The sequence below is a fragment of the Myxocyprinus asiaticus genome, chromosome 49, assembly GCF_019703515.2.
Source record: "Myxocyprinus asiaticus isolate MX2 ecotype Aquarium Trade chromosome 49, UBuf_Myxa_2, whole genome shotgun sequence".
Classification (NCBI taxonomy): Eukaryota; Metazoa; Chordata; class Actinopteri; order Cypriniformes; family Catostomidae; genus Myxocyprinus; species Myxocyprinus asiaticus.
The window spans coordinates 16454542-16482485 of record NC_059392.1 but is presented as its reverse complement, the minus strand read 5'-3'; the positions used below and the strand labels follow the sequence as shown (position 1 = coordinate 16482485).

Sequence of the window (27944 nt, the reverse complement as noted above, 5' to 3'; positions counted from 1 at the left end):
CTGTCACATTTTGTCTGACTCCAAGAGAGTTGAGAATATCGATAAATGCTAATCCCAATGTGTAATTTTCATTATCTATGTGAATATTGAAGTCACCAACAATTAAAGCCCTATCTACAGTAACTACAAGATCTGATTAGCAAATTCACCAAGGAAATAAGAATAAGGCCCTGGGTGATCTATATACAGTAGCAAGGGCAAAAGACGACAGAGTTTTTTATTTATATTTGACGGTGTCATATTAAGCATTATTAGTTCAAAAGACTTAAACTTCTATCCTGTCCTCTGAGTAACACCAAAAACTTCACTGTAAATTGCAGCAACACCTCCTCCTCTACCCTTCAGATGAGACTCATGTTTATAACAATAACCTGGGGGAGTAGATTCGCTTAAACTAATATATTCATCCAGTTTAAGCCAGGTTTCAGTCAAAGAGAGCACATCCAAATTATGATCTGTAATAATTTCATTTACAAATAGTGCTTTGGTAGAAATAGATCTAATGATTAGTAGCCCTACCTTCATATGATGTTTATCTTGAACAAAAAAATGTACGTTTGACCTTAATCAGATTTTTTCTAAATGAGCAGACACAGTCTCTATGTGATATCTAAGTGATACAGTCTCTATGTGTTGTAGTTTATGTGACTTGTGTGACGTCTCAAGGCAGCTAGCAGGCGTTCGGATTAACCAGTTTGTCTGCTTCCTGACCTGGGCCCCAGTTAGTCAAATACTATCATTATTAAGACTATGAGCCAAATTACTAGAGAGGAGAAAGGCACCTTCCCTGGAGGGATGGAGTCATTCTCTCGTTAGCAGGTCAGGTCTACCCCAAAAACTCTTCCAATTGTCTATAAATCCTATGCTATTCTCCAGACACCACTCAGACATCCAGCCATTCAGTGACGCTAATCTACTATAAACCTCGTCACCATGACGAGCAAGGAGGGTGCTAGAGCATATTACAGTGTCTGACATAATTTTTGCAAGTTCACACACATTATCTCTAGTGATTTCTGACTGGCAAAGCCGGACATAATTGGTGCCGACATATATAACAATTTTAGAAAATCTACGTTTAGCATTAGCCAGCACTTTTAAATTTGATCTGATGTCAGATGCTCTGGCACCCGAAATGCATTTAACAGTAGTGGCTGGAGTCTCTATTTCCACGTTCCTTACAATAGAATCACCAAATATTAAGGCTCTTTCAACATGATTCTCAGTGGGTGCATCACTGAGTGGAGAGAATCGATTGGAAACCCTAACAGGAACAGAAGAGTGGTGTCGCTTTGCTGAGCGAGTATGCCGCCGAGACGTCACCCAAACATCCTGCTGCGGGGGCTCTACAGCCTGAACCAAAGTGTGTGTGTTGCTCGCTGTTCTACTCGCATCCGAAACAGTATCTACCGACTTCTCTTTCTCACTGACCTCCACTAGCGTTTGGATGCGTGTCTCTAACTCATTAACCTTCTCCGTCAGCCTGACTAATTCCTTACATATATCACATGTGAGTCCCTCACTGCTGATGGAAGAAGCCATTGTAAACATGTGACATGCAATGCAGGAAGAAATAACATGAGCGGATGCCATGACTTACCGCAATTGATTGTTGTTGGTTGTTCCTGAGCGGTGAGGGTTTGAGATCGATGTGAATCCCTCACGCAATTGTTTGTTGTTATGGTTGTTCTTGATAAGCGGTGCTTTGAGATCGATGCAATAATCCGTGTAACACGGAGGAAAAAAACGTGTGCGTGCTGTAAAATGCACGCAGTTTAATTGCGATAAGAGAATAATGCGGGGGAAAACCCGATGCGTGCTGGAAAATGGCAGATGTTAAGGATTAAAAGCTGACGGGGGCCTGGGTAGCTCAGTGGTAAAATACGCTGGCTACCACCCCTGGAGTTCGCTAGTTCGCTAGATCGAATCCCAGGGCGTGCTGAGTGACTCCAGCCAGGTCTCCTAAGCAACCAAATTGGCCCGGTTGCTAGGGAGGGTAGAGTCACATGGGGTAACCTCCTCGTGGTCGCTATAATGTGGTTTGTTCTCGGTGGGGCGCATGGTGAATTGAGCGTGGTTGCCGCGGTGGATGGCGTGAAGCCTCCACATGTGTCTCCGTGGCAACGCGCTCAACAAGCCACGTGACAAGATCCGCGGGTTGACTGTCTCAGATGCGGAGGCAACTGGGATTCGTCCTCCGCCACCCGGACTGAGGCGAATCACTATGCGACCACGAGGACTTACAGCGCATTGGGAATTGGGCATTCCAAATTGGGAGAAAAAGGGGAAAACCCCCCCCCCCCCCAAAAAAGGATTAAAAGCTGAAAACAGATAGATAAGCGATGCTTAAAAAAAAAAAAAAGCTAGCAGGCTACAAACACGGACTCGAGCTAGGTGCCAGCAGCAACAGGTAAAATACACACAGATGAAACGCGTAAAAAACCCGAAACGCGGTAAAATGACAAAGGATAAAACGATGAACTGATGACAATGAGAATAAGCAATGCTAAGCAGACTCGTGCAGCGTGCCATCAGCAACAGGCAAAATTTCAACAACAGATGAAATGAGGGACTTAGATATTTTTTAAAAATCTATTCTAAAATAAATCTTATGGACTGATGAAAAAAATGTGTAGTCCCTACCAGATGGGTTTAAAAGTCTCCAAATATCTGTAAGACCAAGATTTTTTACAAATCCTGTGAAGCGTCACTGTTGCTCTAGGGGGCTTACACACTTTTGCTTCACTATGATCAAGGATTGAATTCATCAAAATATTACAGTCTCCTCCCAATATTATATCATGAGGGGTGCCAATGGCTTGCAACATCTCTTCAAGATCTATAAAAAAGCCCTGATCATCAGCGTTAGGTGTGTAAATATTAGCAAAAATCAACCTTTGCCCCTGAATTTCTGCTAAAACAATAATGACTCATCTTTAATCTGTTTGAGACATTTGAATTGTAGATGTTTACTTAATGTAATGACTCCCCTGCTCTTACTTGAGCCAGCACTAAAGAAAACATGTCCATTCCATATCTTCCCAAATTTTTCAGCTTCCTGCGGGAAAAGATGCATTTCTTGAAGAAACACTATATCATATTTCTTACGATTAACAAAAGAAATAACCTTCCTTCTTTTTATGGGGTGCCCCAAACCCATTCGCATTCCACGTGGAGAGAGACAAAACAAGCTCCAGTCGCTAGCGGAACCAGCACAAAAAAAAAATCAGTTCAGTTTCCTCGGACAGTCAAATGAATGTTCAGTGAGCCGGCTGTTCATGAGTGCAGAAGATGACCTAATCCTTCCAATGTCCTGCAAAAAATAATCCACAAAACAAACTCCAGCCAATAGGAAGCATAAACACAAGGCACATGCAGATTCATCTACAACTGTCCCGAAGGAGTGTTATTCCACAAAACAAACTCCAGCCACTAGGCGGAACCAGCACAAAAATAAACAAAACAGGTGCCCAGTTTCCTCGGACGGTCAAGTGAATGTTCATTGAGTCAAGCTCACTTGACTGCAACGTAAGAAACACACCACTCCTCAGTCCATTGATTTTATGAAAGACATCGCTTGTTGTGGGCATGTAAATATTTTGCGGCCATCCTTAGTATCTGTTCTCAATTTGGCTGGGAACATCAGTGCAAAAGCGACCTTCCATTGATGTAAGAGTTTCTTGCATTTCATTGATGCAGAAGTTTCTTGAAGGAGCGTTATTCCACAAAACAAACTCCAGCCGCTAGGTGGAACCAACACAAAAAGAAACAAAAACGTGCCCAGCTTCCTCAGACAGTCAAGTGAATGTTCAGTGAGTCAGGTCCACTAGGCAGCAACATAAAAATCACCAAATGGCTTACTCACCCCATTGTCTCTATGAAGAACAATGCTTGCTATGGGCATGTAAATATTTTATGGCCATGCTTAGTATCTATTTTCAATTTAGTATTCAGTGCAAACACGACATTCCATTGATGTAAGAGTTTCTTACATTCGTTGAATCTATCAAGTTTCTCTCTTGTCGAAATTGCTAAATCTGGGAACAAGGAAATTATGTGGTTCTTCCAAGAAAGCCTTCCTTTACACTTCGCCTCACATAACACGAGATCTTTATCAGATGATCTCAGAAATTTGGCCAGAATTGATCGGGCCTGTCTCCTTCCGCGGATCTCCAAACCGGCACTCTGTGAGCTCGCTCGATTTCCAGCTTATGGCCTGTGATGTCGAGCAGGCTCGGAAAGAGCTCGTCTAGGAATTTTACCATATCTCGGCCTTGCTCATGTTCAGGAATTCCAACAATTCGGAAGTTGTTTCGCCGATTACAATTCTCAAGGTCTTCCAACTTTTCCCAAACGCGCTCCATATCTACTTTGGTCTCTAGCAGGTTAGCAGCTAAATCCCTCTCCGATGATTCCAGATAATCGATCCATTTCTCGACGTCCCCGATTCTTGTAACCAACCCTGGACATGCTGGACAGTTGACATGGAATTTCTCCCGCTGCACCGGCCAAACTGAGTCCTGAGTCAGTTTTTTGAGGGTGCCGAAAATCACCTGCTTGCATGTGAACATGTAAACGACCAGTCACGGTTCGTTTTGTTACGTGCCATCGTGTTACTACAATCATAGACCGGTGTGCAACACATTGATATTTAAATGGTCCACATATCAGAGCTGTGGCAGACGCGTTTGAGCTCAGTGTTCAAGTGCTCGCCTGTTTCATTCTCCCTCTCTCTCCTCAACAGTTCCCTGTAACTTTTAACAGTCTTGTCTAATGATAAAAGGCAAATATCAATAAAACTAATATATACCGTCTGCAAATATGCGCATATCTCGTTTAAACAGATATAATAAACCTCACACAGCTTCAGCATCCTGTGGAGCACTCATAAATCTTCCTCTGAAGCACATATTCTAATAGTCTCTCCTCAGCAGATCCCTGTCACCTTTAACTTTATTTTCTAATGATAAATGGCAAATATCAATACATTTATTATGTACCGTTTGCAAATATAAAGAAACTTTGTTTAAATGGATGTAATTCACGAACCTCACGAAAATCTAGCGTTTTCTTTCCGTCGAGCGCTCATATAATATATTCCTCTGAACCGCATATTCTATTTGCCAGAATCAAAAACTTCAGGATCAAAAGTTCCTCTCATTCACAAATCATGACGGTCTGACCTGTGACAATCCAAGCAAGTGACCCAGGCCGTTTAAACTGTCAGGAGATTGGTGCTGCTTGCACTGGATTTGCACGAACGTGTAAGTGCAACTTTAAGGCTGCGTCCGAAACCAGGAAAATGCTGCTTCCGGAGGCTGTATACGGTGGTACGATGAAAATAAGGTGCTTTTCAAACTGTTTGGAGACCAGTTTCCTTAAGAGTTCCATTCATTTACAGCAGATGTCAGTTAAGCCATGAACTGATTAGACAGCAAGGTAGAAAGTCAGCTGCCTACGTAAAGGTAAAAGGCGCTTCACGTGTACTGTAGATAAATGTCATATTCACTATGAACTGTATGTACAGTTGGTTTGATTCAGTATTTATTTTGTATTTATCATGGTTGCTGGACTGCTGTGTGTACTGTTATTTCCTTCTTCGAAATATATTAACAATTTCTTCATGTGCAAATAAATTACAAAAAATTAATTTTTTTGAACAATTTTATGTTTGTTATTTACTGTATTAAATTGTGTGATATATCAGCATTGTATCGGCCACCCTGCTCTCTGGATATCAGCTTCGGCCATTAAAAAACCCATATCGGTCGACCACTAGGAACAGTTGACAGGTGAACAGGTAGCTGTCAAAACCTGATTGGCATTATTGCCTGCCGTACCTCCACCAGTGCCTTCAGTCCAGTTGCGGGGTCATCAGCCAGGAGCCACCCATCATAGATGTTTTGTCCAATTAAATCTCACACCTGGTAGTGGGCCAGTGGTCAGGGTCATCTCCATGCCTCCCCCCACAGCTGGACATCGGATCTTTTCCATTTCCTCTTATTCTTGCCTTCCCATTAAGACATTCTTTCTTTATAGGTCATAACATGTGGACGAGAAATCATCCTATGGCCTCTGCTATGTGGATGTCTGCTGCACATACTATACCATACTCACTGTGCAGCATTTAACCCCTCATGCGACCATACATGCCAACCCGCTGGCTAAGGCTGTGCTAGCTCCATTGGCACAGTTAATGCATGCTCAAGGCCCTCCAGGTTAAAAATCACAGTTTTTGTGTGTGTGATCACAGATCTCCAGGATTCTGCTGAAGTGTATGGGTGAGCGGACGAAGGAGGAACGTGCACTGCTGCAGCTGCATCAGGACACCGTACAGGAGCTAAGCAGGCGACAGACGCGCAGGATTCTGCTAAAGAGAAAACAAGAGGAGGTACATTTTATACAGATGTATCGGCCAGGCAAATTAATCAGCTGTAAATAAATAGTCTTTTTGAGATTAGTGCACTAGTCTATAACTGTACCTACTTAACAGATTAACAGAAGCCCGAGCTGATTATACATTTTCAGTTATAAATATTTGAGTACATTTTAAGTAAATGTAGTTTAATAAATGTTGGGTACATTTAACATGTATAATTGTATATATACCCTGTAGTGTATGTTATATGTGATATACTGTATATATTTGTTCTGTAATACATAATTTAATGTTTTATGATATACAATGTAGATATAGTGTATATTAGCATTATATAAGCCATCTGTGACCCTGCTCTCTAGATATCGGCGTGTACATTGGTAGAGCCCTATGATTTCCGCGTTGCAGAAAACACGGATGGAATCCAGTCATAAAAATGGAATTAACTATAAAACGTGAAATGTCATGGAATTTGACGAATTTGGGATGAAATTAATGTATAAATGCACGATTAATCAAATTAAAATCATGGTATGTCCTAGTGTTATGATTAAACCATAAAAGGCTGAGATTTAATTAAATAGCCTACATGAGCTGCGTGCTTCAACAGTAAGTGAATGCAAGAAGCCACTGCTTATACACTAACAGCATCATTAACATCACGTGTGCTGTGTGGGTATTAATGACAAAGAGCAGATTATTTTATTCACTGTGAAGCATGTAGCTCATGCAGACCATATATTTATATAATTAAATCTTAGCCTTTAGGGCAGGGCTATTTAACTTCATCGACAAGTGGGCCAGATAGGAAAGTTTTTCGGGGTACGCAGGCCAAGCCAGGATATTTTGTTATCGAAAAGCTTTTATCTACAGATATTGTGTTATAGTTGACCTATAATATTTGTTTATTATATAAATAATCTGTGTTTTATAGCTTAAAATTTTTTAGCATGAGAAATATTTCCACCTACCAGAAAATTGTTGGGGGAAAAAAATACAAAAAAATAAAATCTAAAAAGTGCTTTCAAAATTGCTCCATTACAGAATGAGTAAATCAGATGGATACTAAAAATTGTATTGAACAATAACAGTTGTTTATTATAGATGCGATGATTTAAACTTTTGACTTTTCAAATTTCTCGACCAAATTAATGAATAGAACTTTTCTGTTGCTCCAAACTTATGCTTGTCAGTCTTCCATGATTTTAGTTTAATCTTCCCCTTCTGTCAAAATGACGGATAATAATTATTTGTAGCGCAACCTCTAAAAGCATCTAAAAATGCAGCGCTCCTGCACAAGACACTGTAAAAACATCAAGACTTTGCGTGACGTCCTTCTAGCGCAAATACTTGTATGTTGAAAGTAATTGTTCTGTTTTCATTTGATTAAAATTCTATCAATTAATTTGATTAGACAGTTGTTGTTTTTTTTATTGATAAAGTGTAATTAAAAGCCTGTAATTCAGAGGAAATAAAATGGAAAACACAGAATTTAAGAAAAAAATAAAACAGAATTTGAAGGGAAAAAAAAAGGATTTCATAGGACCCTACATTGGCAATTGGAAAAAAAAACATAATTCGACCACTAATACAGATAGTATTACTATGATTGCTATAGTAGACTCCTTTATAGCTGAAGATAAAGATACTCACCCTGTTCATATTGTCTTGCACTCTCTTTCACTGTCACTGATAGTGTGAATGTGGTTCTGATGGTCACAGGTGTTTGATGATGTTGATAATCTGAAGACTAAAGTGAAGCAGCTGGCAGAGGCGATACAACAGGCCAAGCATGTTGTCATCTACACTGGAGCAGGAATCAGCACTGTATGTGTTGGATCTTTCATCTCTGTAGGGCTGCTGATATATGTAAAAAAAAAAAAAAAGAAAAAGAAAAAAAAGAATCAGAGAAGCTACAAAGAGTCGTGAACATAAGGAGTGGAATTAAAACTGGTCTACTGGTGACGTTCTTTTAGAAACTCAATGGCCAAATACGAAACGCATCAAAATCATTTTTAATATTCATGATACTGGTTAAATTTATTTTGCCAAAAAAATTATACTGAGTGAATCCTAAATATTACCCATTATAAAATAGACTACCAGTCACATGTTTCAGCACACCTACTCATTCTATAGTATTGATATTTTCCACATTTAGAATAATAATAAAGTCATCAAATCTATGAAATAACTCAAGTGGAAGTATGGGAATTATGTAGTGACCAAAAAATGTTAAACAAATCAAAACTATGTTTTATTTGAGCTTCTTTGTCTAGATTCCAGCTCCGCACAGTCTGATCATTTTCTCAAGCAACATCATGAGGTGCATCTTGAGATACATTTTAAATAGCATTGAAGGAGTTCCCATGTATGCTGGACACCTTTTGACTGCTTTTTCTCCACTATCCACTCCAATTAATAAAAAAGAAAAAGAAAAAAAAAAGTTTTCAGTTTCTATATATCTACACATCTGACATGTATAGTAAGTTTATGGTCATCATTTATCAAGTTTGTGTTTTCTCATGTCATCTTCAGGCCGCCTCCATCCCAGATTATCGGGGGCCCAATGGGGTTTGGACTCAGCTGCAGAAGGGCCGATCTGTGAGGTGAGGGGTCCAGTTTGTTTGAACATGACATTAACTTCCTGTGTCAAGAAATATAAATGTTTAATAGATAAGTGGTTTATGTGCTGTTTTTGTATTACAACCCCAATTCCGAAAAAGTTGGGACAGTATGAAAAATGCTAATAAAAACAAAAAGGAGTGATTTGTAAATTATATTCACCCTTTGCTAAATTGAAAGCACTACAACTACACATTATTTGATGTTTTACCTTGTGAATTTCCTTTTTTTTATTATTATTTTATTTTTTTTATGTACAGTAATTTCAAATCAGATGATTGCGACACGCGCCAAAAAAGTTGAGACAGTGGCGTTTTAAGACTAATACAAATTTGACGAGTAAAAATAACAAGGCAATGTGAAACTGGAGATGTTAAATAGGTGAGGCAGTCGTGTCATAGCACATAAGGAGCCTCCAGAAACTGCCTAGTCCTTCAAGAGCAAGGATCATTCAAGACTTGTCAATATGCCAACAGATGCTTCAGCAAATCATCCAGCATTTTGAGAACAATGTTCCCCAAAAGTATTTTGGCCATTTCACCCTCTACAGTACAGAGCACTATATAGTTTTAAGGAATCTGGGCAAATCTCAGTGCATAAAGGGCAAGACAAAAACCATTTCTGAATGCGTGTGATCTCTGATCCCTCAGACATCACTGTCTTAAAAACATCATTCATCTGTAATGGATATCATGAACATGGGCTTGGGATTACTTTAGTAAACCTTTGTTAGTCAACACCACTCACCACTGCATCCACAGATGCAAGTTAAGACTTTACTATGCAAAGCAGAAGCCCTACATCAACACTGTCCAGAAGCACTGCCGACTTCTCTGGGCTCGGTCTCATCTTAGATGGATAGTAGAACAAAGGAACTGTGCTTTTTGGTCCGACAAGTCCACATTTCAAATATATATATTTTTTTCTCCCCAAGTCCTCGTGGTGGCATAGTGACTCACCTCAATCCGGGTGGCAGAGGACGAATCTCAGTTGCCTCCGCATCTGAGACCGTCGACCCGCGCATCTTATGTGGCTTGTTTACCACGGAGACAGCATGTGTGGAGGTGTCACGCTACTCTCCACAGCATCCACGCACAACTCACCACATTAGAGCGAACCACATTATAGCGACCATGAGGAGGTTACCCCATGTGACTCTACCCTCCCTAGCAACCAGGCCAATTTGGTTGCTTAGGAGACCTGGCTGGAGTCACTCAGCATGCCCTGGATTCGAACTCGTGACTCCAGCGGTGGTAGTCAGCATCTTTACTCGCTGAGCTACCCAGGCCCTCCCACATTTCAAATAGTTTTTGAAAAACACAGCCATCATGTTCTCTGGCCAATGAGGAAAAGGACCAACCAAGCTGTTATCAGCATCAGTTCCAAAAGCCAGTGTCTGTATGGGCCAGCAGTGTGTCAGTGCCCATGGCATGGGTAACTCGCACATCTGTGAGGGGACCATTAATGCAGACAGATATGTAAAAATTTTGGAGCAGCATATACTGCCATCCAGCACCATCTTTTCCAGGGACATCCCGGGATTTTCAGCAGGACAAACCACATACTGGCCGAATAAGCAGAGAGTGCGGGTGCTAGATTGGCCTGCCTGCAGTCCTGACCATCTCCAGTTGAAAGTGTGTGGTGCATTATGAAGTGCTCAATACGGCAATGAAGACCCCATACAATTGTGTAGCTGAAGACCTGCATAATGGATGAATGGAGTAAATTCCACTTTCTAAACTCAACAAACGTATATCTTCAGTGCCTAAATGCTTAAGTGTTATTATTAAAAAAAATGGTGATGTTTCACAGTGGTAAACACTCGACTGTCCCAACTTTTTTGGAGTGTGTTGTAATCATCTGATTTTAAATTACTGTACATTTAAAAAAACAATGAAATTCACAAGGTAAAACATCATATAATGTTTAGTGTTTTCAATATAACAAAGGGTGAATTTACAAATCACTCCTTTTTGTTTTTATTTCCATTTTTCATACTGTCCCAACTTTTTTGGAATGTGGGTTGTATTTTTTAATTTTTTCAGCACTATTGTTTGTGTTCTGTTGCCACATGCTAATGTGTGTGTGTATGTGTGTCAGTACATCAGACTTGAGTCGAGCTGAGCCCACTCTCACACACATGTGCATCTGGATGCTACACAAAATGAAAATGGTGAGTGATGTCGCACACAGTTCAAACACGTGACATAAATGATCAGTTCTAGAATTAGAATAACAGTTTGCATTGTTGCAGGTCCAGCATGTTGTTTCACAGAACTGTGACGGTCTTCACCTGCGTAGTGGACTGCCCAGACAAGCTCTCTCTGAACTCCATGGAAACATGCTCATCGAGGTTTGCTGATGAGATTTGTAGCATTTTCAATTAGTCACAAAAATATGGTCAGTTTTGGGTAGTAATGGACTACATTTATCTATGTATTTAGATAACAAAATTGAGGAATTTTAAAAAATGTGCCAAATGTGTTTTAAAAAAATATATGTAATCTGATTACAGTTATTTTTGACAGATTACATATGGATTAAATTATCTTTCAAAAAGGTAGGGGGTGTCAAATAAAGATTCATGTTTACTAATGTTTAATGAAAGGAGTGCAGATTGGTACTCGATACACTTTATAATTAGATTACCTAAAAAGTGTAGTCTAAAAGATTACCTTACTGATTAAAATTTTAAATGTGTAATTTGTGTAATAGTGTAATCTGTAACAGATTACATTTAATAAATTATCTACCCAACACTCAAGAAGAAGTTGTATTTATACTAGGGCTGTCAAACGATTAAAATATTTAATTGCGATTCATCGCATAATTTTATGTAGTTAATCGTGATTAATCTCATTATCTTTATAAATATGAGTGGACAAAATATGCTTCATCCAGATGTATTTTTCAGTCATCCACACAAAACCTACCCCACCAACAGAGTTGAATAACAGAAAATGTACATAATTTGAATCGAGTTGTTTTCAAAATATGGTAGTTGTAAGTGTATTATGACAGAATTTATTCGCTTCTTTTTATGGAGTTTTGACAGACAATCTTTCCAGGAGCACAGTGGAATTAAATTGCTCTGGTCATGTGACTATTTGCACCACTTGTGCAAAAAAGTCTGCACTGTCATTTACAATTGACAACTCTGTGCAAAATACATCAAAAACTCCTTTTAGACCCCGGTCACAGTTCGAACCGGTGGGAATAAATGTGACAGTGTAGATCACCTGCAGAGTTACAGCAATGTCTTCAGCTTCTGCATTGGCTAATGCACTATCAAACAGAGATGCTGTGACAGAACCTTGGAGAGAGCAGCAGGGTTTCCGTTAGTCAGTAATCAGTACCGCCGCTCCCTATACGCATATTACGCAGTCTGCGTAGGGCACGTTATATGTTAGTCAAGGACCCGGTAGCAATCACGGAACAGCCTCGCCTTGCCTCGCGCTCGCATTTTCACTTTGCGCTCGTACCGCGCCTCACAGTGCAAGGCAGGTGTTCAGATGGCAGCTGTCTTGCCGCTGCAATCATGTTACAAAGTTCCAAGCTCTATATGTGCTTTGCGGGCATGTTCTACTGCTGTGCTACATTAATAAAATGCTTGGCGCAGGTATCAGCATAATATCTCCCAACGTCTGTTTTCCCAACGGTCAATGCATGTGACATTAGTGGCGTTTGCACGAATTGACTCGCTTCTCATGCACTACAGTTTATCAAATGGGTCATATTACGTGTTAACGGCATTAAAGAAATTAGTGCTGTCACACAAAATTTAACTCGTTATTAACATGTTAATTTCGACAGCACTAATTTATACTATATTGCCTTTCCCAAACTTGGTCGCTTTATAAAGAGCTTCATTGATACATTTAAGTGCAATACATACAATACAATAATGCATTTTTATTTATTTTTTATTTTTTTACATTTACAGGTAACTATTACATCTGAAAGACCTACCATCCACAGAGGACAAGTTAAGAGGATCTAAGACCAAGTTAGGAGATATATGTTGAGTAAATCAGACATATAAGTTGGGGCAAGACCATTCAAAGCCTTAAATGTTAGATGGATTATTTTTAATTTAATTTGGGATGAAACAGGAAGATTATATAGAAGAGGAGTAATGTGATCGAAACGCTTAGTGAAGGTGAGAACTCTTGCTGCAGCATATGCAGTTTTAGTAGCTAAGATATCTGAAACACAAGTTTTGAGAAGAGAGGTGGGAGCAGGGTCAAGTTGACAGGATGTAGAGTTAGACTTTATCAGATCACTAACAACAGGAGGACTGGTGGGAGTAAGAGTGGACAGAGAAAAATTTGAGCAGAGTGGCATAGACCCAGTGTGAGGTTCAATGTGTTGTGCATTCTGAGATTATATTCTGCTCACTACAATTGTACAGAGTGGTTATCTGAGTTACTGTAGCCTTTCTGTCAGCTCAAACCAGTCTGGCCATTCTCTGTCTCTCATCAAAACATTTCTGTTTGCAGAACTGCTGCTCAGTGGATGTTTTTTTTTTCTTTTTTTTTGGCACCATTCTTATTTTTTTTTATTTTTCCCCTTTTTCTCCCAATTTGGAATGCCCAATTCCCAATGTGCTTTTAAGTCCTCGTGGTTGCGTAGTGATTCGCCTCAGTCTGGGTGGCGGAGGACGAATCCCAGTTGCCTCTGCGTCTGAGACCGTCAAGCCGTGCATCTTATCATGTGGCTTGCTGAGCACGTTGCCACGGAGACATAGCGCATGTGGAGGCTTCACGCCATCCACCGCAGCAACCACGCTCAACTCACCACGCGCCCCACCGAGAATGAACCACATAGCAACCACGAGGAGATTTACCCCATGTGACTCTACCCTCCCTAGCAACCGGGCCAATTTGGTTGCTTAGGAGACCTGGCTGGAGTCGAACTAGCGAGCTAGCAAACTCCAGGGGTGGTAGCCAGCGTATTTTACCACTGAGCTACCCAGGCCCCCTTTGGCACCATTCTTAATGAACTCTAGAGATCGTTGTCTACAGAAATACTAGCACCAACAATCATGCCACAGTCTAAATCACTGAGATCACACTTTTTTTCTCATTCTGATAGATGATGAGAACATTCACTGAATCTTATGACCTGTATCTGAATTATTTTATGCATTGCACTGCTGCCAAACAGTTGGCTGATTAGATAATCACATGAATAAGTAGGTGTAAATAAATAAATGGACATGAAACATTGGTTTGAGTTTAAATTATTTTATTAGATTACTTGTATAAATCATATAGTGATCCGAGAAGTAGGAAAGATGACTCACCATACCTGGATGACCGATCTGGTATGTCTTAATCCCCGGATGTGCGGTTGTTACTTAGGAATATCAGACCACTAGATGGCACCATTGACCAATCAGAATAGAGTTATTCCAGAGACCTGTGTAATAAGCAAGTTTAGTAAAATAATTTTCTTCCTGCCTGCCCATTCCTGCCGAATCACTGAATATGAACTGATTTATTTAAATAAAGTTTACAAGAACTTGTTTGCAGAAATCTGTCAAACTTCCAACGCAACTGCCGACAAATTTTAGGAATACCTGCCGCTCCCACAGACGACAACAACTAGGAATTTTGCCCACTCCCGCCAACAAGTATTATCCACTGCTCCCACAGACAACTCTTAAGGCTGATTTATACTTTATCATTCAACCTACGGTATAGGCTCTGTGTAGTGGCCAACGCGTTGGTTTGCATTTATAATTCTGCATTGGCTTCTGCATAGTTCTGCGATTACACAGCCAAAATGCTAATTATGTATTTATAAACAAAAGCAATGTAATCCGTGGATTCAGAAGAATTTATTAAATATTGTAGCATTAAAAATTACAAAGTATGTGAACATGTTGAAATTTAGGTAGGCTACATATTATTTATTATAGGCTACATGTTGCCTGTATTGCAGGGAGCAAATAAATGTGAAAAATACTGTATGCTTGCTCTTTAATTAGTAGCTTTATAATAAATATTTTGGCATACTTTTGATGTTCCGTGCTGAAAAAGAAATTATCAAGTTTATTAACTATACCTCGCTTGGCGAACACTAAATAGATGTCTTTTTAAAGACTTTACAATGCATATAGGCAATATAAACAACTCCTGTCAGGTGCTTTTTAATTAGCTGACAAATTTAGAAGTGTTCCATTTCCATAACTTATGAAATATGATTACTAACTTTGCAAAATACTGTCAAACATATGGTCAAATCATTGTGCAGATCGGAAAGTTCGCAAATAGAATACAACATATATTATTTCACTTACATATCAAATTAATAAGTAAACGTTTTAAAGTTTATAAACTGTAAACAGATATCTTTGTCATGTTTCGCTTGTAACTTTAAACATAAAAACAGAAGATGCTCCCGATTGAGACAATTACAGTGATGTAAAGCATAGATATTATAATAATCTTGGTAAAATGCGATGCTACCTCAGATATCCTTGTTGTCATGTCCCTATGAAGGCATCTTTACACCATACCTAAACTCCAGCAAAGGCATAATAAGAACCAGAGAACTACATGACATAGATGAGACTGAAATAGCTTCAGAACTAGCACAACAAGGTGTTACAAGTGTAAAGAGGATTATAATAAAAAAAGGAGACCAAATGAAAAGTTCATTTGTTCATTTCCGGTACGTATATTATGACATTCAACAAATCTCAATTACCTGAATGGATCTGGTTAGGGTACTTGAGGCTCCCTGTTGACATATACGTCCCTAACCCCCTAAGATGCTTCAGTTGTCAGAGGTTTGGTCATTGCTCCACTGGGTGCTCCGTTACAATTGCGGAGAGGACAGGTATGAAGAAACCTGTTTAAAACCATCAAAATGCCGAAATTGCTCAGGGGATCACCTGGCCTCATCAAAACACTGTCCTGTATGGATTAAAGAAAAAGAAATTCAAAGAGTAAATTGTCAAAAAAAAAAAGTTAACTATGTAGAAGCATGCAAAGGGGTGGAAAAGCTCCCAAATTTAAATTTGAGGAATCCTTTGCATCTGTAACATTACCAACCAAACATACAGTTGAGTCTGGCACTGTCTGGCACTCAACTGTATGTTTGGTTGGTAATCTGTGACCTGGCTAACAAAAGACAAACCTCAGTTAATCAGCAACAAAAACCCACCTTCGTCAAAAAAGAAAGCGCAAAGCACTCAAACCTCTACCAGTCAAACACACATCCTAGTGTTGGCGAAGAACCAAATCCGACAATGGAACATTCCCTAATATCAAAAGGAAAGAAGCCACACAAAAGCACAGCCACAAAAGGCTAGTCAGGAGAACAGGCCACAGAAAGTTAATCATATAAAAGATATAGATATGGCAGAGATCTGAGAACCCCGCAGTCGGAGTCCCTCTACTAAGAGTAGGAGTAGAGTCCAAGTTCCGGTGCTACCAACTTGACAAGCAACAGTATCATTCAATGGAACTGTCGAGGTGTCAAAGCAAATTTTGCAGAACTTCAACAACTAGCTATGTTACTCAGCCCTCTTGCATTTTGTCTCCAAGAAACACATTTATCACCAAATAGTCATATATCCCTAAAAAGTTTAAGTTTTAAAACAAATGGACCAAACATACAACGTCCTTCAGGAGGAGTAAGCATCTTAGTTCACCGCAACGTAATTCACAGTCATGTCAAAATAGACACTAATCTCCAAGCAATAGCTGTACATTTAACCCTCCATAGGGCCATCACATTGTGTTCCATTTACTTGCATCTAGATACACCTGTCACACTTCAAGATCTGAGCAATCTTGCTGATCAACTCCCAAGACCCTACATACTTGCAGGCGACTTCAACGGTCACAGCCCTTTATGGGGAGGACGTCACACAAATAGGAAGGGAAAAATACTTGAAGACTTCTTTAGTAACAATGAACTATGTATCCTCAACGACGACTCAGACACTTACCTGCACCCAGGACATGGAACATATGCAAAAATTTATTTAACAATATGCAAACCTGATCTCTTGCTTGATTTCTCATGGCACACCTGGGATGATCTATGCGGAAGTGATCATTTTCCCCTAACCATTACATCTGCAAGTAACGAATATTAAATATCCAACATAATTTTCCAAGATGGTATCTCAAGAAAGCCAACTGGTACCTGTTCCAGACCCAATGTTATGATAAACTAAATTCAGCAACCCTAGACAGCCAAGACCCAGTTACAAGTTTCACAGACAAGTTGATAGAAATAGCAAATGATACCATCCCTAAGACATCACCAAAACCAAGTAGCAGACATAACACATGGTTTGATGACAACTGCAAAAAAGCCATAAAAGCTCGGAAAAAAGCGGAGAGAATCTTCAACAGACATCCACCAGTAGAAAATCTGGTAAGATTTAAGATATGCTGAGCACAAGCACGATGGATTATAAATGATGCAAAAAGGCAGAGTTGGAGAAAATATGTATCTAACCTAACAGCAAATACACCATCACCAAAAATCTGGAACCTGATTCGTAAGATGAAAAACAAAGATGAAGAAACTCAAATTCGACACATCAAGCATCAAGGCACTCTCGTAACTACGATCCAAGAAATAACCAACATTCTAGCAAAATCTTTCATTAGACAACTGCCGACCAAAATTCAATAGGATACGTACACAACAGGAACAGAAACTCCTGAATTTCTTGTAGCTGTCTTCTTTGACCTTGAGAAGGCCTATGATACCACCTGGAGATATGGAATACTCAAAGACTTGTACGAACTTGGGCTCAGAGGCAACCTACCCATCTTTATCTCCAATTTCTTGACAAACAGACGTTTTCGCATTCGAGAAGGAACTACACTATCAAACCCACATGTACAAGAGCTGGGAGTTCCACAAGGGAGCATCCATTCAGTGACTTTATTCAGCATCAAAATCAATAGTATTTCTGATCATATAAAAGATATAGATATGGCGGAGATCTGAGAACCCCGCAATCGGAGTCCCTCTCCGACAACAGTCAATAGTAAATAGTAAAGTTATTGACCCAGTTATTTACAGTTATTTTTCGGAGCCTATACATTGATGACCTATGCATATGCTATGGGGGAAAAATATTAATATAATTGTACGACAGCTACAACTATGCATAAATAAAATAAACAACTGGTCAATAAAGAACGGATTCAGATTTTCCAAAACAAAGTCAGTATGTATGCATTGTTGCCTTCTCTGATCCTTACACCCTGACCCAGAGTTGAGTATGGAGGGAGAACCCAACAAAGTAGTGAATGACTTCAAATTCTTAGGCCTTGTCTATGATAAATTCACCTTTATCCAACATATGAAGATGTTGAGGAAAAAAGTTTTAATACAATCAATATTTTAAAAGTCCTGGCCAATACAAAATGGGGTTGCGGACACTACTATTCTTTTACGTCTCTACAGAACATTAAATAGATCCCGACTGGATTATGGGAGTACTGTGTATGGTCAGGCAAAGAAGTCATACATTCGAACACTTGACACAATACACCACCAGGGAATATGTCTAGCTCTTGGAGCCTTCAGAACAAGTCCCATTCAAAGCCTTTATAAAGAAGCCGATGAACCTTCCCTCCAGAATAGGCGTCTGAAACTGGCCTTACAATACGCAGTCAAACTCGAAGCAAATTTAAGTAATCCTGCCTCTACACCAGTATTCCAACAAGAATGTTCTCATCTGTATGAAACTAGACCTAAAGCGATCAAACCTTTTGGAATATGGATTAAACCAATATGGAAAAGTACCATCTGAACAGATTTTTACAGTTTTTATCTTGTATAAACTTAGTGTCTTATCTAATATTGCAAATATGTATTGACGAACCTTTGTTTGCCATGTGAATAGCCTAGTTGCTGACATGGCGTTAAAACTAAATAAACATCCTTGTTGTCATCCTGGGAGGCAGTCTCTGGTTACAAAGTGCACCAGTCACAGCTGTTGTGGTCTTTGTCGATGCGACGCGCAATGACGTTTTTTAAGAGGTAAACGTCAGCTTACAGTGTAAGCGTAGGTATTTCTTAGCGACTACAAATAAGAGAAGACAGTGGAGCTCACGTCATGGAGTTGTTGTTGTCATCGATTTCACTGTTCTATATCATTTGTCTGTATCCACATACATGGATGTAATAAAACGATGCGTGGAAAACCGTGTTCGAAATTGACAGCATTCTGAGTGAGTTTGATACACTGAAAGATCATTCATTGATATGATTGAGCATTGCTGCAGTTTCCAACACTTTTCCCTCCAGAATTCTCATTTTTAGCGGCAAGTAAACTGATTTCTTATCAAATTGGATCATGTACCAGAAATTGTCGGCATTGTGAGTTTCATTCATACAGTAATAGATTGTTTGTCTTGTCTTGTTCATGATATGATGCATTGAGCACAGCTGCAGTTTATGTAAAAACACTCTCCCCTGCAGAATGTTTATTATTAGAGGTAACAATGATATCTTAGTTTTACCAGCATTAAATCTAATCTGTGATCATATTTTCTAAAGATATGGCCATTTGTACAGCCGACCAATAATGTTAGAGCGACTGCAGTAGGAATGGCTACTAGCGACACCGAGTACAGAGACTAGCGACATTTAGAGACAATATTGCTGACAGCGTGTACAGGGCTTTTTGGAATAACATCTGCTTACACCAACAATTCTAAAGAATACCCGGCACTCCCGCAGACAACCCTTAGGAATACAGCTTGTTCCTGTAGACAACTCTTAGGAATGGCGTCCACTCCCACCGACAACTCTTTGGAATATTGCCTGCTCCAGCAGACAGTGCTTAGAAATTCTGCCTGCTCCCGCAAACAACTCTTAGGAACGCCGCTTGCCCCCTACTTCAAGTCTATAAAAGTCTAAGAATAAAGCCCGCTCCCACAAACAAGTTTATGGAATGCCCGCAACTCCCACAGAAAATAATTAGGAATTCCGCCTTCCGACAACTCTTAAGAATACCTCCAGCTCCCGCCAACAAATTTTAGGAATGCTACCCGCTCTCAATGACAACTTTTAGGAAAACAGTCTGCTCTTTCATACAGTTTACAAGGAACATCATCCTGAAATCCTAGTATTACCCTAACCAAAGAGAATACTGATTCATGCTGTTCAGCAGAAAGTATTTATAGATGTTTATAAATGTTATAAAAGGATGACATCTGCGTGTAACAGTGTAATACGTTCACGTTCTGACCCTCTGTAATCTCCATCTGTCACACAGGTGTGTGTTTCCTGCACTCCAGCACGAGAGTTCATCAGATTGTTTGACGTGACCGAGCATACAGCTCTGCATAGACACGGTACCAGTCGTCTGTGTCCAGACTGCAGACTGGAGCTCAGAGACACCATTGTGCATTTCGGTGAACGTGGCACCCTGGAACAACCACTCAACTGGAAGGGAGCGGCTGAAGCGGCAAAACAGGCTGACGTGATCCTCTGTTTAGGATCCAGTTTGAAGGTAAGATGGTAAAACATGCTGATTTCAAAAGATTGGTGTAAGTTTGAGCTGTAAATTCCCGTCATTATTGGTGCATTAGGACAAACTCATCCTGCTCTAATGTGATCCAATTGTTCCGCGGCTGGCATCGGTAGATTTGCATTTTACTAAGGCATCGTACAAACCCTGAAGTCCCAAACGGCTGATTTTAAACTTATAACACATAATAGCGGTGACAGATTTAACGATAAATACACAATTATTGATGATCTAATGCAGTGGTCGCCAATTAGCGGACCACGATTGGTTCCATCTGGGCATCGAGACATCATGATAATGGTTGTCCCATCTCACCGTTTCTACACTAAGTTAGCAGCCCAACAAAACAATAGAGTTTTGTACACTGCAATCGCTCCAGGGCAAATATAGAACTGATCTTTCAGTGCTTTATCCTCTAATATTTTTCTAGTGGAGGAATACAGTGAGCAACTGCATAGATGGATACCAGCACCCTTCGCTAAAACGCACTGCAGAAAACGAGAATGTAGCAAAGTGAAATAATCTTCATGTGTCTGATATGACTCCGACGGTTCAGTTAAGCCAAGTTTGTGACAGGACAATTCATCGTTGCTCCAGAGCGCCTTTAGATTGTAATAATTATCTTCTGTCTAAAATTAGCTGTATTAATCAACATGTCTAGAACCTTTTGATAATAATCAAAGAGATTTATGTTTGAAAGATTTATTATTTATGTCATCATCTCTGGCATGGATGGCAAGGGAAAGACAACCAAAACTTTGTTCTCTGCTTGTGATGAAAAACATTTCCATTATTTGATAGTCAGACCTTATACTGTATACTTAACTATAGCAAACAGTTTTTTAAAACTGCACTATTTTGATACTGTACTTACTGTACTTTTCATATTGTACTTTGTTTTTTGTAGATTTGCATTTTAAGGAAAATATAAAAATGGTCCATTCAGACTTTTACATTGCCTAAATATTCTCTTGGGGGTTACCCCTGAACCCTCATTCTTTCATCAGTTACAAGGCCTGAATGTAAACATATAGAAGATCCCCACTACTTTGGTTGTCTCTGGGCCTCCAATGTCCAAATCCTTGAACAGTTAAGAGATGTTTTTGACTGTTTTGGTGGAATTTTTTTCTTATTTTACAAAGTACTATTGCTGCCAACTTGGAATTTATAACTATTCCCCCCCAAAAATTTGCTTTTCTTACACATTGTCAGTAGTCAGTATGGCTACGAAATATGTTGTTATTGTTTGGACCTTTGGTGGGAAGGAAATATCGAGACTGGACTTCTTGGAACTTTAATTCAATACCCCTGATCACATGGGACCAACATCTCCTTTCTGCAGTGGGTATTGGCTCTTTGTGAAAAGATATGTGATCTAAAACTGATCAATTTTGTCCTGTACAGTTTGTCATTTATTTTTAATGTAGTAGGTAACTTGTACAATCAAAAGCAGCTGCTAATATTTCTGATCAATGCCAAATACTGTTATTTATGTGAAATGTGTATTTAAGCAGTTAAATATTTATATTTCTATAGGGCACAATTCTCAGACTTAATAAGTGTTACGTTATACATGTGAGGATTTGTTTTTGAAAAACTTATTACACATCTGACAAATTCAAACACTGAGAAAAGGCTGAAACGTATTTTGTCCACTTTTCAATAAAGAACCTACGTATGTTTGTTTTAATTATAAACCAACCAGATAATAACGCTCATTAACAAGAATGAACATTATTACTTTATATAATGTATAACAGATCATTAGAACTGCAGCACTGCTCATTGACGTCACAGTTTCATTTATTTATATCACAGTTCAAATCACAAAATTATCTCAACAGTGTATATGTATTTTTTTATTGTGCTGGTAATATGTGTTATGTGTTTCTCTGTTAGGTGTTGAAGAAATATTCCTGCTTATGGTGCATGAACAGACCAGCAAATAAAAGACCAAAGTTGTACATTGTAAATCTACAGGTGACGTCTCCGTTCATAAAACCTATTTATTCTTCTGTTTTTCATCAAGTCAAAGGAGACTTTTAACATTATCCAGCAGCTTGATACAGTTTTCTTTTTTATCATAGTGGACACCGAAAGATAACTTCGCTACTCTGAAGATTCATGGGAAGTGTGATGCTGTGATGGGTCTACTCATGAAGGAGCTGGGCTTTGAGATTCCAGTCTACAACAGGCAAGACCATGTCTTTAGAAATAGAATATATCAAGGATGCAGACTACTCACCTTTCAGCTAGTTACCTTTTCTGAAGCTAATTTGCCAAAATTGTTTGGTTAAGTCTTGGAATACAACAAATTAACTGAAAATATACATCAGAAACTCCCGCTATGATTATCTCACCTTTTTCACCTCATGAGTTTGCTTTGCATCACTAATATATTTACCTAAGATACTGTTAATTAAGCTTTAAGGGACGAGAAGCTGTGCTGTATTATGAATATAGTTACAGTTTAAGGGTGTTGTTTGGCACGAAATGCAGTAGAGTGCCTTGTTCATTTTAATAAAACATTTAAAGTATACATTGAATATTTAAGCAAATTCAAAAAGTGTCATCCTTCTGCTAGAAGATATAGTACCTGACAAATAAAGGTTATTGTATGTTTTAACATGACTTAATCACTGTATTGGCCAATCAGCAGGATTGGAACTATCCGTTGCATAATTAACATTGTGTCCCTGTATTTTTCATAAATAACAGATCAAAAGACCCCATCTTCAGCTTGGCCACGCCACTCTGTGCAGAGGAGAAGGACAGTCATAGTCGTAAAGAGATAGCACCTCCTGCTCTGGAGGATGTTTCACAAGACCCACAGGTCCAAGATGACATTGTAGTGGTTCAAGGTGGCTGGTTTGGAAGAGGATACTCCAAAGCAAGGAAAAAAAAGAAAGCAATGTAATAAAGCTGAAAAGCAGGACATGTTCCTAAAACCTCTTGGCACACAGTTGCTCAAACACTGTTATATGTTTGCTTAAGACAAAGCATTCTTAACAGCTCTGGCTAAATGTTTTTGATAGGCCATTACAGATCTAAATGTGTTGTTACAACTACATGGGCCAAGTGTAGCTGCTTTCCTGAAAAGGAAAACTTGTAGCAGAGCAAGACCTCTTCAGTGGACTCGGGAAGAGGTTTATCTGTAAGCAGTTTGGCAGGTTTACAATGATGGTTTAATTTGCTAGGTGCACTTTAACTCAGCTCTCAGGTTTTTACAGTAATCAATATATGATTCTCATGACAGCAGTTGAACACCACATTGCTGAGATCAGCAGACTAAAGTTTTTTTTAATTATTTTTATTTTTTTGCTATTTTAAATGCCTGGTTATAATGGTTTACCCAAAAATTATTATTGACATAATTTGATAACCCTCATATTCTTGCAAAACCGTAGGACTTTCTTCTATGGTACACAATTAGAGATGTTAAGCAGAATGTCTAGAATGCTCTTTCCTTACATAATGGTGACTGGGGATCTTGAGCTCCAGAAATAGTATTATAGCACCATAAAAGTAGTCCATATGAATCATGCACTATATTTTAAGTCTTCTGATTGCTTCCTGTGAGAAACAGATCCAAATTTAGGCCATTATTCACTAATAATCTTTCCCAAATTTTTGACATCACTGACAGCAAAAACCATTAGTTTGCACATATCTTGTAAAAGTATTTATAAAAATAATATACACATGGGAAAGAGATATTAGAGCTGCAGCAGATAGGAAGTTTTTAAGTGAATATCAAAAATGTGGGTCTGTTCAACACGCAAAGCTATTGTTTGACTTCTGAAGACGTGGAATATATTGTACGAAATGTATGGACTACATTTATGGTGCTTGAAATGTGTTTGTTTTGTCTTTTTTTGGAGCTTTGTCACTGAATTTAAAGGAGCAGCATGAACATTGTGCTTAACATCTTTTGTGTTCCACAGAGGAAATGTAGATTTATTTATTTTTTAATTGACATTTTTGGGTGAACTGTTCCTTTTGAGAATAAAGTTGTTTACAACAAGTCAGTGTTACTGGATTGAGTAAAAATGTATGCTTAATGCAGTCATTTAAATGTAATCCACTATTAGAGTTATTGCTCCTTTGCCAAATAAGAATATTTCAAAAAGAAATTTTTATTGTGACCTTTAATTTTGGTGCTATAACAAATTAATATCATACTTTACATTGTAACTTGCTATGTACATGCAAGACACAAAACCTCACAAGTGGAAATCATGACTATGATTGACAATTATAATTATAAAAAAATAACTTGAACCGAGTCAAACGTATGTTTGCAAAGATGTGCTAGCAGTTTATATGTTGTGTATGTTTAGACTGCTCTAAGTGTTATCTTGTACATCTCAGATTTTGCACTTATTGTTGGAACTTTTTGCACTGATTGTTGAAATTTTGTCCAAGTTTACACACTATGGGCATTTTATTTTAGAAGTTTGGATTTCTACATAATACTATATATAAAACTTGAGTTTTGAGGATTTACATGATGTTTTTTTATGAATCTAAAATAAAAGATAGAAAAGTCTTGTTACACATTCTGAAACATCAGTGTCTTTTATAACCCAACATCTGCCACTAAAATGGCATTGTTACTTTGTTTCTTTCTCAAATGTAAGATCCATGATCATTGTGGTCTCATTCCTGTGTTTTGTATTTAAGGGAATGTTTAGCGCATAAATGTCACATAAAAGTAATCCATACAACTCCGGTTAAATCCATATCTTCAGAAGCGATATTATAGGTGTGGGTGAGAAAAAGATCAATATTGAAGTCTTTTTTTTTCTTTCTTTTTTTTATTTACCATACATTTTCCAGTTTCAGTTTCTCACCAACACTTATATCACTTCTGCTGCCATGAATTAAACCACTTGAGTCTTAATGGATTAATTTTATGCTGCCTTTGGTGATCAGACCTTTCAAGCTCCAAAAAAAAATCACATTCACTTGCATTGTGGACCTACAGAGCTGAGCTATTCTTCTAAAAATCTTTGTGTTCTGCAGAAGAAAGAAAGCCATTCACATCTAGGATGCGTGAGGGTGAGTAAATGATGGGAGAAGTTTTATTTTTGGGTTAACTATCACTTTAACTGTCAGTTTTGAGTCTTTTTATTGCATCAATGAGTTCTGGGAAGATTGTTTTCTGGAAGTGTCCACGGTCCGAGTATTTTTTTAAATCGGTCTTCAATCCATCAGCCACTTCCTGTTGCTCTTCCCAAGGCAGGAAGGGGTCGTCTGTGGATCCAAATTGAAGGATGTGTTTCACGTTTGCTCGAATCTTTTCCCATTCCCATGGCCGACTGAAATATCCTGAGATGAGAAAAATGTGTGTCAGTAGCACATTAACACTTTAAATCACATATAAACTGATATTTACACTTACCACTTTCACGCTCATTCTCATCTCCCAGATCTGTGGTGTAAGCACCCACCAGAATAAGGGCATACACTCTGTGTGTTTCTGCATACCTGAACATCAGCACAAAACACCAACATCACTTTAACACATTACTCCAGTTTAGGTTAGAAATGTCCTCAGAAGAATTATTTACAATTATTCAGATTGATAAGATCACTGAATAAAGATTCATCTGAATAATTTATCGCTGATGAATCGTTCAATACCTCATGGCTGCAGCAGCCCCTGAACTGTGTCCGATAATTACTGTCTCTTCATCACAATTCAGATCCTTCTCCATAAACGGAAGCCAAATGCTCTCTCTGGCCGTCACTGTTTGTTCAAACAAAATACACTACAGCAGAGAAATATATGATTCAGACCTCATTTAATCTAGAGTAATGTAAATTCTGCCTACCAGGATCTGGCATGTTCTTCAGCACACAAGACACGTCGGATATCTAGATATGACAATAGACGCCAAACAGTAAGGTGAAATGAATCGTCTCCGACATAATAAAAGCCCAAACGTATCAGTATGATTTCATACTTTGGTTGAATCATCATACCTCATTTATTCGTTTCTTTAACCATCCGTACCAGTTACAGTGCTCGATATTCCCTGCGCCGTTCCCCGGCAGGATCACAACTCTCTTCAGCTGCATTTTTAAGACCAACTACAACACTGAACAACAGCGAAGAGAGAAGCGCCGAACGTCAGAGTTTATACAATAACAGACCCTTTTCACCATCCGGGTTTTGAAACGCGGAAATAAACGTTTGCAGGGTAAACTTCGACAGCGGTGAATGGGAGACCACAGCAAATATTATTTTAACTTACCCATTTGCTCCAACAGCAAACGAAAAAATCCACTATTACTTTTCAATTACTACAGAAAGGGGAGGTCAGTCAGATGAGACAGTCAGATGAGAGAAAATGCAATGCGTGTACTGTCATTCTCTCAGCAGCTGTATAAGAACCCCCCTCGCAGCTGTGGTAACTATATAAAATAATAATAATAATAATACAATTTACAATCAATATTTAAAAAATGGCTATTATAAAAAAATAATAAAAAAAAGGTTGTTAGATTTACGATGCTATATAAGGCGGAAACGTGTCATCACAGTCCGTAAAAAAGGATCACCTTCTTCTTCTGAATTTTGACGGTTGGCAAACCAGCTTTTGGTGCATTACCGCCACCAACTGAACTGGAGTGTGGAACAGCGATGCGGAAGGACAACTCTTGCTCTTTCTCTTATCGGTGATGATCTGTGGGTGCTTCAGCAAGGCTCAGTGGCGGACTGGCCATTGGGAGAACCGGGTGGGCCGGCCAAAAATGAGCCGCCGCGATATGCGGAAGGGGGCAGTGATATGCAGAAAAGGACAGCATTTCTCATTTCGGTGTGATTTTCTCTTTTGAACAAATTCAAAAGACTCGAGTCAGGAAATAATGACATCTAGAGAAACATCATCTGGAGTTAATTCACTCTACTAAAGAATGACCAAGCTAAAAGTGACATTTATTGTATTAAAAGGTTTTTGTGGAATTTGATTGAACTTGAATCTATATAAACGATTTAAAGAAAATGTTTTTGTTAATAAATGGAAAATACATTTAATTTCATTATTTGAATGGTTCTTTAAACGGCTTCAGTTATTCTTATAATTTTTTTACTTTAAATGTGCTTATTATAGAAAATGGAAATATTTGTATTAATATTAGATGGATATTTTGAATGATGTAAACACAAAAAGCACAATCTATTTTAAAGGGTGAAATACATTAAATGTGCACATCGTGTCCTTGGGGACTGAGCCCCTCTAAGATTGAAATCCTAGAATCTCCCCTGCCACAAGCCATCAAACAAAGCCGAGCTTCTTGAATTTTTGTGCCAGGAGTGGCATGAAGTCACCCAACAGCAATGTGACAGACTGGTAGAGAGCATTCCAAGACACATGAAAGCTGTGATTTGAAATCAGGGTTATTCCACCAAATATT

The 27944-nt window shown here is 38.7% G+C and overlaps 2 protein-coding genes across 3 annotated transcripts in view; one reads left to right on the top strand and one right to left on the bottom strand.

The window, feature by feature from the left end:
* LOC127438274 (NAD-dependent protein deacetylase sirtuin-7-like) overlaps positions 1-25079 on the top strand; it is a 38617-nt gene extending 13538 nt beyond the window's left edge. The window contains exons 2-10 of the mRNA XM_051693755.1: positions 6254-6391; positions 8102-8206; positions 8918-8988; positions 11105-11177; positions 11259-11357; positions 20268-20504; positions 22422-22502; positions 22610-22716; positions 23241-25079. Of these exons, the coding sequence (XP_051549715.1) occupies positions 6254-6391; positions 8102-8206; positions 8918-8988; positions 11105-11177; positions 11259-11357; positions 20268-20504; positions 22422-22502; positions 22610-22716; positions 23241-23439 (1110 nt within the window). The 3' untranslated portion in view covers positions 23440-25079. The remainder of the gene's footprint in view (positions 1-6253; positions 6392-8101; positions 8207-8917; positions 8989-11104; positions 11178-11258; positions 11358-20267; positions 20505-22421; positions 22503-22609; positions 22717-23240) is intronic.
* A 499-nt stretch (positions 25080-25578) lies between these two features.
* rbbp9 (retinoblastoma binding protein 9) lies at positions 25579-27368 on the bottom strand. 2 transcript variants are annotated; one of them, XM_051693788.1, is made up of 7 exons: positions 27039-27138; positions 26783-26942; positions 26511-26626; positions 26360-26402; positions 26169-26274; positions 25927-26012; positions 25579-25853 (listed from the first exon to the last, which is right to left on the bottom strand). In XM_051693788.1, the coding sequence occupies exons 3-7, from the start codon at positions 26604-26606 to the stop codon at positions 25630-25632; spliced, it is 555 nt and encodes a 184-aa protein (XP_051549748.1). In that variant the 5' UTR covers positions 26607-26626; positions 26783-26942; positions 27039-27138; the 3' UTR covers positions 25579-25629. The 2 variants fall into 2 exon arrangements, with proteins under 2 accessions (XP_051549748.1, XP_051549747.1); XM_051693787.1 differs by having other exon boundaries at positions 26783-27368.
* Between the last annotated feature and the right edge of the window lie 576 nt (positions 27369-27944).